The following is a 17337-nucleotide window of genomic DNA, read 5'->3' as shown; positions in this document are numbered from 1 at the left end:
TCCTTACCTCTTTTCCTTACCTGACATAATCATTTTTGTTCGAGGTAAGAAAATAAATCCTTACCTCTTTTCCTTACCTGACAATATCATTTTATGTGTGAGATAAGGAAAAAAATCCTTACCTGCCAAAAATATCGAGGTAAGAAAATAAATCCTTACCTCTTTTCCTTACCTGACAATATCATTTTTTGTGAGGTAAGGAAAAAATCCTACCTGCCAAAAATATCGAGGTAAGAAAATAAATCCTTACCTCTTTTCCTTACCTGACGATGACATAATCATTTTTGTTCGAGGATGAAAATAAATCCTTACCTCTTTTCCTTACCTGACAATATCATTTTTTGTGTGAGGTAAGGAAAAAAATCCTTACCTGCCAAAAAATATCGAGGTAAGAAAATAAATCCTTACATTTTTTCCTTATCTGACATAATCATTTTTTTTCGAGGTAAGAAAATAAATCCTTACCTCTTTTCCTTACCTGACATAATCATTTTTGTTCGAGGTAAGGAAATAAATCCTACCTCTTTTCCTTACCTGACATAATCATTTTTTACGCGGTATGAAAATAAATCCTTACCTCTTTTCCTTACCTGACAATATCATTTTATGTGTGAGGTAAGGAAAAAAATCCTTACCTGCCAAAAAATATCGAGGTATGAAAATAAATCCTTACCTCTTTTCCTTACCTGACAATATCATTTTATGTGTGAGGTAAGGAAAAAAATCCTTACCTGCCAAAAAATATCGAGGTATGAAAATAAATCCTTACCTCTTTTCCTTACCTGACAATATCATTTTATGTGTGAGGTAAGGAAAGAAATCCTTACCTGCCAAAAATATCGAGGTAAGAAAATAAATCCTTACATTTTTCCTTATCTGACATAATCATTTTTGTTCGAGGTAAGAAAATAAATCCTTACCTCTTTTCCTTACCTGACATAATCATTTTTGTTCGAGGTAAGAAAAAAAATCCTTACCTCTTTTCCTTACCTGACATAATCATTTTTGTTCGAGGTAAGAAAATAAATCCTTACCTCTTTTCCTTACCTGACATAGTCATTTTTGTTCGAGGTAAGAAAATAAATCCTTACCTCTTTTCCTTACCTGACATAATCATTTTTGTTCGAGGTAAGAAAATAAATCCTTACCTCTTTTCCTTACCTGACAATATCATTTTATGTGTGAGATAAGGAAAAAATCCTTACCTGCCAAAAATATCGAGGTAAGAAAATAAATCCTTACCTCTTTTCCTTACCTGACAATATCATTTTTTGTGTGAGGTAAGGAAAACAATCCTTACCTGCCAAAAAATATCGAGGTAAGAAAATAAATCCTTACCTCTTTTCCTTACCTGACGATGATATAATCATTTTTGTTCGAGGATGAAAATAAATCCTTACCTCTTTTCCTTACCTGACATAATCATTTTTGTTCGAGGTATGAAATAAATCCTTACCTCTTTTCCTTACCTGACATAATCATTTTTGTTCGAGGTAAGGAAATAAATCCTTACCTCTTTTCCTTACCTGACATAATCATTTTTGTTCGAGGTATGAAAATAAATCCTTACCTCTTTTCCTTACCTGACAATATCATTTTATGTGTGAGGTAAGAAAAAATCCTTACCTGCCAAAAATATCGAGGTAAGAAAATAAATCCTTACCTCTTTTCCTTACCTGACATGATCATTTTTGTTCGAGGATGAAAATAAATCCTTACCTCTTTTCCTTACCTGACATAATCATTTTTGTTCGAGGTAAGAAAATAAATCCTTACCTCTTTTCCTTACCTGACAATATCATTTTATGTGTGAGATAAGGAAAAAATCCTTACCTGCCAAAAAATATCGAGGTAAGAAAATAAATCCTTACCTCTTTTCCTTACATGACAATATCATTTTTTGTGTGAGGTAAGGAAAAAAATCCTTACCTGCCAAAAAATATCGAGGTAAGAAAATAAATCTTTACCTCTTTTCCTTACCTGACATAATCATTTTTGTTCGAGGATGAAAATAAATCCTTACCTCTTTTCCTTACCTGACATAATCATTTTTGTTCGAGGTATGAAAATAAATCCTTACCTCTTTTCCTTACCTGACATAATCATTTTTGTTCGAGGTAAGAAAAAAATCCTTACCTCTTTTCCTTACCTGACATAATCATTTTTGTTCGAAGTAAGAAAAAAATCCTTACCTCTTTTCCTTACCTGACATAATCATTTTTGTTCGAGGTAAGAAAAAAATCCTTACCTCTTTTCCTTACCTGACATAATCATTTTTGGTCGAGGTAAGAAAAAAATCCTTACCTCTTTTCCTTACCTGACATAATCATTTTTGTTCGAGGTAAGAAAAAAATCCTTACCTCTTTTCCTTACCTGACAATATCATTTGTTGTGTGAGGTAAGGAAAAAATCCTTACCTGCCAAAAAATATCGAGGTATGAAAATAAATCCTTACCTCTTTTCCTTACCTGACAATATCATTTTATGTGTGAGGTAAGGAAAAAAATCCTTACCTGCCAAAAAATATCGAGGTAAGAAAATAAATCCTTACCTCTTTTCCTTACCTGACAAAATCATTTTATGTGCGAGGTAAGGAAAAAAAAATCCTTACCTGCCAAAAAATATAGAGGTAAGAAAATAAATCCTTACCTCTTTTCCTTACCTGACAAAATCATTTTTGTTCGAGGTAAGAAAATAAATCCTTACCTCTTTTCCTTACCTGACATAATCATTTTTGTTCGAGGTAAGGAAATAAATCCTTACCTCTTTTCCTTACCGGACAAAATCATTTTATGTGCGAGGTAAGGAAAAATCCTTACCTGCCAAAAAATATCGAGGTAAGAAAATAAATCCTTACCGCTTTTCCTTACCTGACAAAATCATTTTTGTTCGAGGTAAGAAAATAGATCCTTACCTCTTTTCCTTACCTGACATAATCATTTTTGTTCGAGGTAAGGAAATAAATCCTTACCTCTTTTCCTTACCTGAGATAATCATAAAAGGACCTGTGCAGATTTATAACCTTCAATAATAATATTGGAATCGTAGAAATCTTTTCTTTTTTTCCACTTATCTCAACCCGGGGGGGCACTTAACACAAATGACCATACGGGTATGTTCCCCAGGAAAGACCCCCCTTTTTGTATTTTGCTGCTCCGAAAGAACATCTATATTTGACCAAAATAGAGCTCCGAAAGACCCTTGATTTTGATAATTTCTGCTCTAAAAGTTTTTTCCAGTCGATTTTCCAAAAGTCCCCATTTTACTTCCCAGCTCCAAATGAACCCCTTTTACCGGTACGCTGTCAGCTCCCACCACCTCAAAATTCCGGGGGAAGATACCCACCAAAATATTTTGATGTGCCCCCCCCCCCGAATCTCGACACCTTTTTCAACTTCGAAACCCTGCTCTGACAGAAGTATAATATTTTAACATTTTATAATATATCATTGTCTGTCTCAAGTGTCCTGTCCGGTCATTGTCTGCACATAATAATGTCCTGATACGTCTTTTGATTGTGTTTCGTCCTGAATGTTTAACTTAATATTGTAAATAGGGTGGCCAAATATGGTCGAGCTATGCACTTATTTGGTTTCCTACCATATGATTTTGCTTTAGGGAGACCGGGGATGAAAGTTACACGGGAAGTTGTTACACCTCTCAGTGTGCCAAGCTGGAATAAGAGAGGGCAGGCTAACTAACATCCATATGTTGCCTACACATCACTTGGATATACTGCCAATCGCGAGCTTTCTCCGTTGTTCTACTAAAATGTTAAGGGTCTAGGGTCTATCGAAGACGATTATGGTCAAAAGGGGTCATTCAGTGGAGCCTCCAAGAAAATGTGTGAGAACGCTAAAATTCAGTGCCATTAACCGTAAAATATAACTTTCTTGGCAACGTTTTGTGAAAAATTGCCTTTTTGAAACTGAAATTGCTACAAAAATGCAGATTTGGTGTAAATGTCTAATAAAAAAAGGGGGTCATTGGGTGTAAGCTGGTGAAAAAAGGAGTCATTGGGTGACAGATTTGCAAAATAAATCTGAGGGATTGAGTGAGTATAACAACATTATCACAGATCTGGATATTCACTTAAATAAAAGTTTAGCTTCTTACATGACACAGGAGCTAACATGATTATCAACATCTGACTATTACTGGATGAATAATCTACACCAAGACAGCATGATTATCATCACCGTTTACTCCCGTTTACTAAACACTCCCGTTTACTAACCGCTCCCGTTTACTCAACTAGCTGGGACCCGCGCGAAGCGCGGGTCTCCCGCTAGTTATAAAATAAAAATGATCTAAATGCTTTTGAAGGCCTGTAAAAGGTCCATCAAATTGTGTAACATTGTAATAACTTACCCCGCATGGTGTAACAACTTACCCGGTATGCAGGGTGTGTTGTTACAAAAAATTACCTTCATTAGTTAATTAGTACCGGTAGTTAATTAGTTGTTTGATGTTTTCATGTTTTGTATGCCCCAAGTTTTAGTTAACATAATGTGCTAACCATAGACCCAAGATGCAGTGTTCGAGTTATTTCATTGGAATTATATGGGGCAAAATGGCAATTTTGTAACGTCCATCCCCGGTATCCCCTATACTTTGTAATAATTAGGCCTATTTAAAGATGAAATAAACATATAAGGCACGATTCGATTTAAAACTACACATTAACATCTAAGCTACGTATCGATTTAAATCAAAATTAACATAATTTAAGCAAAAGTCAACTTCAATTTTGGTTGAATTGATCAAAAAAGCTCCGTGATTTTAGCACGGTTAAAAAGCGCATTGGAAGGGGCACACCACTAGTAAAATAATCGCCCCATTGAAATACACGTGAAAACACAAGTAAGTAAATTGGTTTTTCTACCCTTTGTAACAAAGTTGAGAATGTTTCTTATGGTTTTTTAGAGTATAAAGTCCGGAATTTAATAAAAAATTTATTTTTATAACCAATCTAGTCAAACTTTTGAGCTACGAGCACCTGAGCACCACCCTCGCGAATTTCAGCTGACAATCCTTACTACCCTCCGCGTATGAATAAAGAAGTCGATACGGGCTTCTTTTTGAACCAGGCGCGGATCAGATAGAAGGGCACATGCACTGGCTCGTGCCACGCCCGTTCATGGCTCACGAAAATGAGGAGAGAAGAGAAAGGCAAAATGAGAAAAGAAAAGAAAATGGAGAAGACCGGGTGAGAAGAAGGGACAAAATATTTGCACGTAATTGAGTGGGCCCAAGCCTATACTTATCTGTGATTATTATTGCTTAAAGGCGGCCCGTCACATTTTATCACCAACATCTGTATTACGACGGACTCAATGCTGACTTCTACACTAATCCGTGATGCTAGGCCTAATAAAGTGTCATTCTGGACCAGTCCCGGGACAAGTGTAATATTTAAAAGTTTGAAAATTGAGTTCGGGGCCTTTTTAGTTTTAAGCAATGATAAAAATTTCTTCTTAGGGGAGATAAACAGGTGACCGTTTTCATTTCTGTTTTAGACATCCGTAGGCCTACACTTTGTGTTTTAACATGTTTAAGCAATATAATTAGGCCTACAGTAATGGTGAATAATGCTTTACGGGTCAATTGTGCCTTTTAAAATTAAAACTTTAGGCCTACACAATAATAGTGCTTCAATTAGGTCTTCATTTTGCAAAAGTTTCTCACTTCTCAGACACCCCCTGCGTGTGCATAAAGAAGTTTGCTTCTGTTTTGGAAACCCCTTTATGTTTAAAGCAATAATTTAAAACTTGTCGACAAATGACTTTAATTGGACTGAGCAGTTTTGCCGTCTCTGTCTATCATGTCATCCACCGCCTGCAATCACAATTTGGTATAGGCCTAGTGCCCTCTATTGAATGTAGTTCAATGCTGTTAAATTATTGTTAAATACTGTTACATTAAGGGATGGGGACGTTTGAACAGTATTAATTTATTTGTGGGACATTAGAGCACATCAGACATCGAATTGCATTCTGAATACGAAGAATGTCCCACAAAAAATACTGTCGAAACGCTCAAAATGCTCATTCCAGATATCCCTTAAGAGCTATTAAGTTTACCTTGCTTTCATTCTGTTACATTAAGTTAGCAATATAATATTTCTTGAAACATATCCAGTACTCACATTTTTATGGAGCTACGACGTTTCGAGACCTCTGGGGCCTGTTTCACTAAGGGGTAAGATGCGTCGTAATGGACCGTACGACGCATCTTAGAACTTAGTGTAAGGCGCATCTTACTCTGGGTTTCACAAAGACTTGTAAGACGTGTAATGGGTCGTAGCCCGTTCTCATTACGTACCATACAGGTCGTACCCTACGTCTAGTCTGAACAGGACGTAGGGACTGATCTTAATGTGATTATCATGTGACAAATTTCGCGCCAAATATTCAAAACAAGCAGAAATGGCCCTCCAACTCATGATGGGGGATCGTCAGAGGATGTTTAAAGACATTCCCACAACCCAATGGGGTTTCTGACCTTGTATGTCTGGCTTTTGTACACATGTGGTATAGTTGATCATACCTTGCATTGGTTTTCTGTGCAAATATCTGGTGTTTTCATTCTATTATTTAACATTCAAAACATCGAGACTTAGGAATAAGGAATAACATTGAAGCAGTGGGACAATATAAATGTTTCCTGTCAGAAAATCAAATATCAGTCCTAAGTCTCAACTATTAGCTCGTTGGCTGCAGTTTTAAAATGACCATTTTGTGTGTGTGGCAATGGGGACTTTGCCTTTAAAATTAGGTTATATTGATTAAATTTCCCAATCATAGTGCATTGTAGGAATGCCTTTAAGCCTCCTCTGGGGGATCGTGTAGCCCGAGGGCTCCGCCGCGAACGAGTATTTCGAGATCGGCTTAACCCATTAGATCGATTTAATGATGATGAGATATACGAGAGATATAGATTTACCCGCAGAGGCGTCTTGCATGTACTCGATATTTTAACACCTCATTTACGACACCAGACTAGAAGGATTCATGCCATTGACCCCCGAATGCAAGTTTTCGTGGCGCTGAAGTTTTACGCTCAAGGGACGGTGCACAACAATCATGGTGATCACCATGGAGTGAGCAAAGCAAGCGCTTGTAGAATTGTGCGTCGAGTTACAAAAGTACTCACTGGAATGAAACGAGAATATGTCAAGTTCCCATCAACGCCAGAGGAAGTAGCGACCACTCAACAAGAGTTTTTTGATGTTGCTGGGTTTCCGCAAGTTGTCAGCGCCGTAGACTGCATGAAAGGTGCCAACTACGGAGATAACGCCTACGCCTACGTAGATCGGAATAGAAACAAGTCCATCAATGTTCAGCTTATGTGTAATTCAGCTTTTCGTATCGCTAATTAATGTCGTTGCCAGATGGCCCGGCTCATCCCATGATTCTCGGATTTTGCGCCACAGCACAATTGGGCAGGAATTTGATGCAGGACGAAGAGATGGGATACTCATTGGCGACGGTGGGTACGGGTTGAAACCATGGCTCTTAACACCAATTTCACAACCGCGTACACCTGCTGAATATGCGTACAACAGGTAAGCTCTTATTTGACAGTAGGCCTCTATGCATTTTGTAGGCCTACATTATGTTATTTGCTCTACCGTGAACACGTGGCAAAAAAATTTCATCACGAAAATTTTTCGCCCCCCCCTTTCAGATCTCAAAATTTTCAGTCCCCCCCCCCCTTTTTTTGACATGAAAACTATGGGTCAAACCCATAGAAAAGCATATACTCAATTTTCCAGGGAAATTTGTGGTCAATTTTTCAGGCCCCCCCTTAGGAGGGTCAAAACTGTTAAGGCCCCTCCCCCATTTTGTATCAGGACCCCTTACAAGTGTTTGTGAATGGTCCCTAACTCACTTGCTTATTTACTTGGGCTTACATAGTACTGACTAATCTTTTGGTGTAAATGGAACGCTTAAGCAATAAATCACTTACGGTCGGGAGGGTATCCATATATGACTTTTTTGTTTCAATAAGTAGATAATAATTATGTTTTTACAACTAGTTTTAACATATTAACTCCCATTTTATGCTTTGTTTTTTGTACTCAGTTTAAATACATACATGGTCATGGGGTTCCAGTTAGCTCAACAAATTGGGGTAAAATAAACAGTGGGGTGGGTAATTGGAACAAGGGGCATTAGCACTTGCAAGGAGACTACATTCATCGCTATATTAACATTGAAAAGATATTCTATTTAACACATATTTTGTGACTAAACAAAAGAATATGAACAATAATTTTGTTTTCATGATTTTTTATAAACATGGTAAAATACCACGTAAAAATGCACCTTCTCTAGGTACATAACAGAAAAATGTATAACATAAAATCAGCCATTTTTTGTACTTCTGCTGAAGATAGCTTTATATATCTGATAGCATCAATATTGCTTCTACTGAAGATAGCTTATATCTGATAGCATCAATATTGCTTTCTACTGAAGATAGCTCATATCTGATAGTATCAATATTGCTTTCTACTGAAGATAGCTTATATCTGATAGCATCAATATTGCTTTCTACCGAAGATAGCTTATATCTGATAGCATCAATATTGCTTTCTACCGAAGATAGCTAATATCTGATTGCATCAATATTGTTTTCTACTGAAGATAGCTTATATCTGATAGCATCAATATTGTTATCTACTGAAGATAGCTTATATCTGATAGCATCAATATTGTTATCTACTGAAGATAGCTAATATCTGATTGCATCAATATTGCTTTCTACTGAAGATAGCTCATATCTGATAGCATCAATATTGTTATCTACCGAAGATAGCTTATATCTGATAGCATCAATATTGCTTTCTACTGAAGATAGCTAATATCTGATTGCATCAATATTGCTTTCTACCGAAGATAGCTAATATCTGATTGCATCAATATTGCTTTCTACCGAAGATAGCTAATATCTGATTGCATCAATATTGCTCTACTGAAGATAGCTTATATCTGATAGCATCAATATTGTTATCTACTGAAGATAGCTTATATCTGATAGCATCAATATTGTTATCTACTGAAGATAGCTAATATCTGATTGCATCAATATTGCTTTCTACTGAAGATAGCTCATATCTGATAGCATCAATATTGTTATCTACCGAAGATAGCTTATATCTGATAGCATCAATATTGCTTTCTACTGAAGATAGCTAATATCTGATTGCATCAATATTGCTTTCTACCGAAGATAGCTAATATCTGATTGCATCAATATTGCTTTCTACCGAAGATAGCTAATATCTGATTGCATCAATATTGCTTTCTACTGAAGATAGCTTATATCTGATAGCATCAATATTGTTATCTACTGAAGATAGCTTATATCTGATAGCATCAATATTGTTATCTACTGAAGATAGCTCATATCTGATAGCATCAATATTGTTATCTACTGAAGATAGCTTATATCTGATAGCATCAATATTGCTTTCTACCGAAGATAGCTAATATCTGATTGCATCAATATTGCTTTCTACTGAAGATAGCTCATATCTGATAGCATCAATATTGCTTTATATATCTGATTGAATCAATACTGCTATCATATATTATTATTTTTCTTTTTACTGAAGATGTGTATTAATTTTATTACTTTCAAATAAATATTGAAAAAAAAAAAATTGTTATAAATAATGTTATTATAATTCCTCAGTGTTATTTCTTGTGTTTGTTTTTATTTCCAACAGGGATCACCCCAGAACGAGAGTGTTCATCGAGCAAGTAAATGGTCAAATCAAGTCTAAATTCATGTGTCTGAAGATAGGTATACGCTCAAGTCCGAAGGAAGCTTGCCGTACAATAGTTGCCTGCACAGTTCTGTTCAACATAGCCAAAGAATTGCGGGAACCATTCATCATAGACGACAATCTCCCTCCAGATCCACCAGTTGAAGATTTCCAGGGTCAACCTCCTGCAGATGGTGTAATAGTTCGTGATCAAATTGTTAGAGATTTCTTCTGAAACAGTAAACTTCTGAAAAAGTAAACTTCTTCTGAAACAGTAAACTTGCAGCAAGATGTTATTGGTTCCTACATGAAGTATTATCATCTCTGACTATGACTATTGTAAAACAGGGACGTGTTGACTTTCTAAACCAAAGGAACCCCATTCGATTAGAGGGTGTTTGAAGTTGAGGTGTTTTTTTTTTTTTTTTTACTGCAGGCAGGATCCCTCAAAGTGGGAAATTTTAGATATTGTTTTGTTTTGTATCTTTAAAAGTAATGAAGATAAATACAAAAAAGTACACATTTTCAGAAAGGAAATGATGCATGAAAGAAATCCAACTAGCACGGCAGATATAAAGTAGCATTTTTTGAGAAAAGCACCAAATTTTCCATGCCAATTTTTTTTTGTCCACCATAACAATTACCATTAATACCGAATATGTACTCCACCTTGAGGTAAACAACTTCAAATATTTGGGCAAAAAAGAGATATTTTATCTTTAAATCACAATATTTTGTGGTAACGGAATATAATTAAAGGGTGCCTCACCCATTATTTACGTTTTTACTGCCTTGGACACATTGTTTGGGCATATAATGCATTACCCTTTATTTCTTACATTACTGATTTCATTCATAGTTTGAGATTTATTTTAAGGAAAAATACCTTCCAATTCCTCTAGAAATCCTTGTAGGACAGGAAACTAAAATGGAATTGTGAGCTTCAGAAATTTGAAGACTACTAGTAATAAATTTTGTACAAAATAAATTTGAAAAGAAACAAGTTATTCTAGAAACTGTTGTTTATATTTTATTAATTAACTAGAATTACAATGGTATTGATATTATCAACATTAGAGTTAAAGGAGTATCTAGTGATTCTTATATCCCCTTTTGATAGTATGTTTTGGTAGATATCTATGGGAAAAAACTGAATCCAAAAGTTTCAGTTGATTGTGATTTTGCATCTGCAAGTTATGCATGATTATGTGTATTATGATTTTAAATCCCACATAGAAACCCATTGTTAAAGGCCCATTCAGTGATTTGCTCATCCGGACGATCGTAAAAATCATCAAAATGCAGAATGGTTCAGCCAAAAGCCGTGTATTTAAGATAAAATAAGACATTTTACACGAATCTGTAATTTAGATACTGACAGTATCTAAATTAGCTACATGTATTGAATTGGGCTTCAACTTCGTCAGTACTGCTGCTTTCTTCGTTTTTTTGCCAAATTTGTCATTTCAAAAATACCAAATGACAATTTAAATGATTTATCCTTCACTTTTTAATTTTTTTACACTTGTGCTGGGATCACTGAATGGGTCTTTAAGTGGCTCAAAACTCACCAGTGAGTTATTCTTTCATTTTACCTCAATAGTTTGGCTTACAATGACCAGAAAAATGTCATGACAGTTGTTAGTGATAATATTAATTTACAATATTTGGCAAAGTAGAACAAAATTTTAATTTGAATGAGAATGCACAATGAGGCTTTAAAACTCTGGTTATATAGAGTTTTTTGTAAGTTTTATATCATGAAAAAAAACAATACATGTAAAAAATGTTGTGAAAATGTTTTTGTAAAACATTCATGGCAAACATTTTTCCAAACTATTTTGTCAACATGTAAATAACATTATTGAAATATTTTGCTTCAAGTTTTCACAAATATTATAGCATGTTTTTAAAACATTTTACACCCAATAACCCTACATTTAAATGTTTCAGTAAAACATTTGTGTTGCTAGGGTGTTGTAATTTCCTTCTGTTAACATAAAATAAATAAAATAAACTTGACCATATTTTTGCCACACGCATGAATCTGAAAGAAAATTTTTGTGCCCAAACTATATGTAGCCAGAGTTTACCCATGGTATAAAAATGTGGTGGATGAAGCTGGTGATCACGAAATGCACCATTAAAAGATTATTATACAGGGTGTCCCTGAAAGAACTGTATGGTCAGGAACTGATTATTTTGGTTACTTTAAGGGAAGAGGTATGAACGTTTGGACAGTATTTATTGTGGGACATTAGAGCACATCAGACATATCGAATTGCAATCTGAATACGAAGAATGTCCTTCTGATATCAAATAATTGTGATTTTTGAAATTACGCAATGTAATACACATTTTATGGCAAATCATTAAAAATTGATATTTTTGATATTTAACAGTACTCGAAGTAAACTTTATAAATCTGATGATTTCTACCTAAAGTGTATGTAGGTGGGATGAAAAGCCGATGATCAATTGAAAATTTTGACCTTTCGTATTGAAGATATGGATTTTTCCCAAAACACCAAAAAAAATTAGGTCTTTTTTTTTTATTTTTCCATATCTTTAATATAAAAGGTTATCATTTTTCATTGTTGTTCGTCTTCTTCTTCCATCTACATACACTTTTAGACTATCATTAAATTTATAAAATTTACTTCGAGGACTGTTATCTACAAAATGTGAAAAATATCAAATTTTAATAATTTGTCATAAAATTTGTATTATATCGTGAATTTCATAAAATGAAAATTATTTGATATCAGAAAGACATTCTTCGCATTCAGAATGCAATTCGATAGGTCTCATGTGCTCTCATGTCCCACAAAAAATGTTGTCGAAACGCTCAAAACGCTCATTCCAGTTCCCTTAACGAATAATCTAAATGTAACTAAATAACTGATGATGTTGAAGAACATATCAGCCATCACATATTTTTGAATTTTGACAATTGACCGCTCCGTTTTTGAAATAAATGAATTTTACGAAACTACCTGCTAGTTTTCAACCGTTCCATGGAGTTATTATCTATCAATTACAAGAGGCGCATCATGCACTGATGATGCACAGTGATTAGGCCATCTCAATTTAATAGTTCGTCTCAAAGCCCATCCCAATTTAAAAATCTAATACAGAATGTAGTTTTAATTATTTTCTTTTTAATTTGTTGTTTTACTTTAACTTTTTGTATCTATGACAAGAATAGACCTTTTCATCTCTCAAGTAGGTTGCACTGTGGTCAAGATGACAATTTTTTTTATTGAGATTTACGCTTTAGGTTATTTTGATGTCTGACAGATTTGTGTGTGGCGGATTGAAAAAAAAATGAAACAGTGGAAAAAAAAATGAAGTTTACTCAACCAAGCCGGAATTACATGAAAGAACAGGCAATTTTACTAATGTGTGTGGGGGCTTTGAGATGAATTATTAAATCAAGATGGCCTCTGAAAATAGATCATCGAGTGTTATTTTAATCCGTGGAAAGGCTTGAAAATGAGGAGTGTCGTAAAATTATTATATTTCAAGAACGATATGGTCAATTGTTAAAATTCAAAAGGTATGTGATAGCCGATTTATTCTTCAACCACACCAAGTATTTAGTTATGTTAAGTTGTGGCGTTAAAATACCCAGACAATTAGGTTTCCAACGATACAGTTCATTCAGGGACACTCTGTACCAGCTTATAACAATCATACTATATATTTATTTACTGCATTGAATTAAACAAGTCCATGGCTGAAGGTTGTAGATTATTAAGATCATTATGGATCTGCTTCAGCACTTCAGCAATGGTACTTAAACTCCTAGCAGATTGCTGACTGACAGCAAGTTTTGCTCTCTCAATTTTCAATAACTCTTCATGGATTTCACACTGTCTTATTGATGCTGTTTTGGTTGGTGTGCTACTGCTACTTTCTTCTTTATCTTCATTCTGCCTCTTCTTTGGTGGTATGTTAACTGTAGATTGAGTTGGCACTACCGGTATATGAACCGATTCTATGGAGCTTTGAGATTCCTTTAATATGCAAGAAAAATAAAAGATAAACAATTATTGTGATAATAATAACTATGCGCTATCTATTTTGAGGTCATTGCAGGACATTTGAAGCGGTTTGTTTGGGCCAAGGTAGTTTTTCCGAGGGCAGAGGCCCAACAATTTCACGTAATGACCGTAAAGCAATTTTTTGCTTAAAGCTCTGGTATGAGCAATTGGACAGTATTTTTTGTTGGCCATGAGAGCACATTAGTCATATCGAATTGTATTCCCGAATACGAAGAATGTCCTTCTGATATCAAATAATAATAAATTTGCGATATTATAATACATGATTGAATCCCTGCCCACCACGAAAAGAAGCTAAAGATCGTCTAGAATGATTATTTCATGCCACTCAACCTTAGGCCTACAAGAAAATCAGTGATTTCTCTGTTGATATCACTGAACAATGAAACTACAAATAAAATGTAAACCAAGTTCCTGGCGTGACAAATTTTATGTGATCACACGTAACACATATGGGCGTTTCCGTTAACTTGAGTTTGTGTCACAAGTGACTGGAAAAGTGTGGATTCATCAACGTTTGGCTACTGTGCAAAGGTATGGGAAGAGTTGTTGAATTGAACATTTTGACCTTTCATATTGATTTTTTCCTAAAAGGCCTTATTTGTTTGGGTGTTTTGGGGAGAAAATCCATATCATAAGATTTATGAAGTTTACCTCGAGGACTGGTAAATATCAATATGTTTGATATGTACGGAGCCTCATGGGTGACATGTAACAAATATTTTTGGAAAATAATCATGTTATCTCGGGATAATTATCCTGAGATAATCATATTATCCCAGGATAATCAGGTTATCTCAGGATAATTATCCCGAGATAATCAGGTTAACCCGGGATAATCATGTTATCCCAGGATAACATTTTTATCTCTGGATAATTGTAGTTTTAGCGCTATGACGTAGGTAAATGAAGTGGACACTTTATCGTGCTCTCATCATAAAATCACAATCACTTTGACAAGTTTGACATTAGCAAAAATGAGTTGTACTATCACTTACCATAACAATGCTGCATAACAATATGCACGCTATTGTTCTCTTTTGGGAACAAAGCTCACACAGTAATTGTTACTATGCGTTTGCTTTGTAATATTTCATCCAACTGAAACTATATCATTGCAATATACAGGGAAATCAGATACATGAGTTTGTGGACTGACACGGTTTATATGCTAGTCTCAGATGAAATTCTAAGCTCAAATTATGTATTTATTTTTAGGCCTAATATTTCTCATGATATTGATATACATATGAATTGTAATATCACAATTGTCTAATAAAAAAGAAGCGGCTGATTTTATCCGTATGTTTAAAAACCATGAAAGTTGTAATACTTAATTTGGATTTTTTTCTGTGAACAGCAACAGTATACGTTCTGTCCATCGAGAGCGTTTATAGTCCCTTTTCTCACAGCGGGCACATCTCATTTCATGACGTCACTGGTTTTCTAGGCCAAATCTGTCTCGTTCGAAGGAACTCACCGCTTAAGTTGTTTTTTGCGGAATATCAATTTTAAACGTCTTATTTTCTCAAAAAGGAGTCATTTTCATTGTCCTCATAATATTAGCTTGCCAATGATATGATGTTGTTTTTGCTATAGACCTGCCCTTTAAGATCAAAGTTAAAGTACCTGTGAATCAGTCATGGATTCATCTTCAGGAAGAATACCGTGTACAGCTTCCACAGCGAGTATAATTGAGACTTCTTCTAGAACCTTGTTATAAGCCAATGGTGGTCCACCTCCTGAAATATACAAAAAAAACACCTTTTTTTAAATGTTTATGATGATGATGACCCTGTGTCAATCTTCGGTTAGCTTCCAGTCACACTGCCACAAACTGAGACTATTCTAAAGGACCTGTAACTTATACTGATTAAACTATTACAAAAAAAGTCTGTTTTTACTTGTTTTCAGTTCCACTTTAATCTCCCTCTTTATGTCTTGAACCTGAAAAAGAATGAACATGATAGTCCATGAGTGATTTTTCAACATATTTGACTGTTGGATAAATATGGGTGCTGCAGCTTTGGAGCTAAGGCAATATGGTGCATTACTTTGAAGTTGGTAATGGGTAAATTACACTGTGCACTGTACCAAAGAGAACTAGAGCTGCTGTGGATCAAGAGCCATGAATGTAAGTGGCGGCTTCTGGTTTTGATGACTTCTGCATGAGATTTGACCCCAACCATTAAAACAACCTGATTATCTCGGGATAATTATCCAGGGATAACCTATCATCGAAAATACAAGATTGGATCTTGTTGGCGCACATTTTATTGCGGATAAAAGTTCCACTGTTCAACTGTTGTGCTGCACAAAGTATGAAATTTGACCTCGGTTGAATTAGTGCGCCCACATGATCCCACTTTTTTTTTTGCTATCATTTATACATTAAGCCCCTCTATGACCTCAGATAACCACAGTTTCATTTTTTATGGTCCACTCATATCAAAAGATTATCTTCACAAAGTTTAAGCTCATTTCGGAACCTTCAACACTTGACCTCAGCATGACCTGACTACACAACATTGAATTTCATAACATTCCATATATAACCATAGAATTTGTTCACACATTATATTGAACTTACCTGTCACTGGGGATTTGTAATTTCTTCCTTAAGAGGCCAAATCACGCCACTTTTTGCGAATCTTCTGCCAGTCTCTTTCTGGGCCCCCAACTGCTCTCAAAGCTATCGCAGCTTTTTTTTCCATGTTCTGGAAAGAACAACACAACACATAGTTTCTTTACATACATGTATTAGACTATGAGACATGGGCATTTATCTTTCACTTCTGTAGTCCACTCTTGGGCAGAACATGAAAACATAACAAATCAAGAGTAAATATATGTCTGAATTAATATCCAAAAAGTTCCCACGTTTTACTTTACTAATTTAGGAGTTATTTGGGGTTAAAAATGTGTTTATCGTGATTTTTTTCCATTTTTTTTTTTTTTGTCAAATATTAAATTAGCTGTACCTTTCAAAATAAATTGAGTAGAAATTTCATTTCTATTGTAGATGTTACATATCACATGGATGTCTAACACTGGTAAATAAAAATGTCACAGCACAACTATAAAATATAAGAAAATGGCAAAAAACATATTTTGTGCTATTTTGGCTATTTTTTGAGCTAAAATGTAATTTTGCATGGCTAAAAAAATAAATATATATTTTATTGATTTAAAAAATATGTCATTATGTCAACCTAATTATTCTGAACAAAAAAGTTAATGATGGTGAATGTCTGTGAGCCTGAGTTTTTGATCTATGTCCCTTTCAAATTCACATGGACTAAAATAGCCCCGGGTAAAATAGCATGTTTTTGTCAATTTTTTCCAATATTAGGCTGAAAATGGTCCTTTTTTGTAATTTTAACAAAATTTTCAGTGTTTGGAAAGTGGGAACTTCACATATGGCCACGTGTTTTGAACTCGCCACCCTTAGCGTTACATCACAAATATTATGAATTTTTACACCAATCAAGTTTC

At 34.8% G+C, this 17337-nt stretch overlaps 2 protein-coding genes across 2 annotated transcripts; one reads left to right on the top strand and one right to left on the bottom strand.

Annotated features, from left to right (window-relative positions):
• Positions 1-6839: 6839 nt before the first annotated feature.
• LOC140164530 (putative nuclease HARBI1) lies at positions 6840-11232 on the top strand. The gene is made up of 2 exons (XM_072187831.1): positions 6840-7567; positions 9737-11232. The coding sequence occupies exons 1-2, from the start codon at positions 7338-7340 to the stop codon at positions 10008-10010; spliced, it is 504 nt and encodes a 167-aa protein (XP_072043932.1). The 5' UTR covers positions 6840-7337; the 3' UTR covers positions 10011-11232.
• Positions 11233-12456: 1224 nt separating this feature from the next.
• On the bottom strand, positions 12457-16548 carry LOC140164529 (uncharacterized). The gene is made up of 3 exons (XM_072187830.1): positions 16433-16548; positions 15472-15584; positions 12457-13794 (listed from the first exon to the last, which is right to left on the bottom strand). The coding sequence occupies exons 2-3, from the start codon at positions 15484-15486 to the stop codon at positions 13486-13488; spliced, it is 324 nt and encodes a 107-aa protein (XP_072043931.1). The 5' UTR covers positions 15487-15584; positions 16433-16548; the 3' UTR covers positions 12457-13485.
• Positions 16549-17337: the final 789 nt, after the last annotated feature.

Source organism: Amphiura filiformis, chromosome 11, assembly GCF_039555335.1.
Source record: "Amphiura filiformis chromosome 11, Afil_fr2py, whole genome shotgun sequence".
NCBI classification, from domain to species: domain Eukaryota; kingdom Metazoa; phylum Echinodermata; class Ophiuroidea; order Amphilepidida; family Amphiuridae; genus Amphiura; species Amphiura filiformis.
The sequence above is the reverse complement of the archived record's forward strand: the minus strand, read 5'-3'. Positions and strand labels throughout refer to the sequence as shown.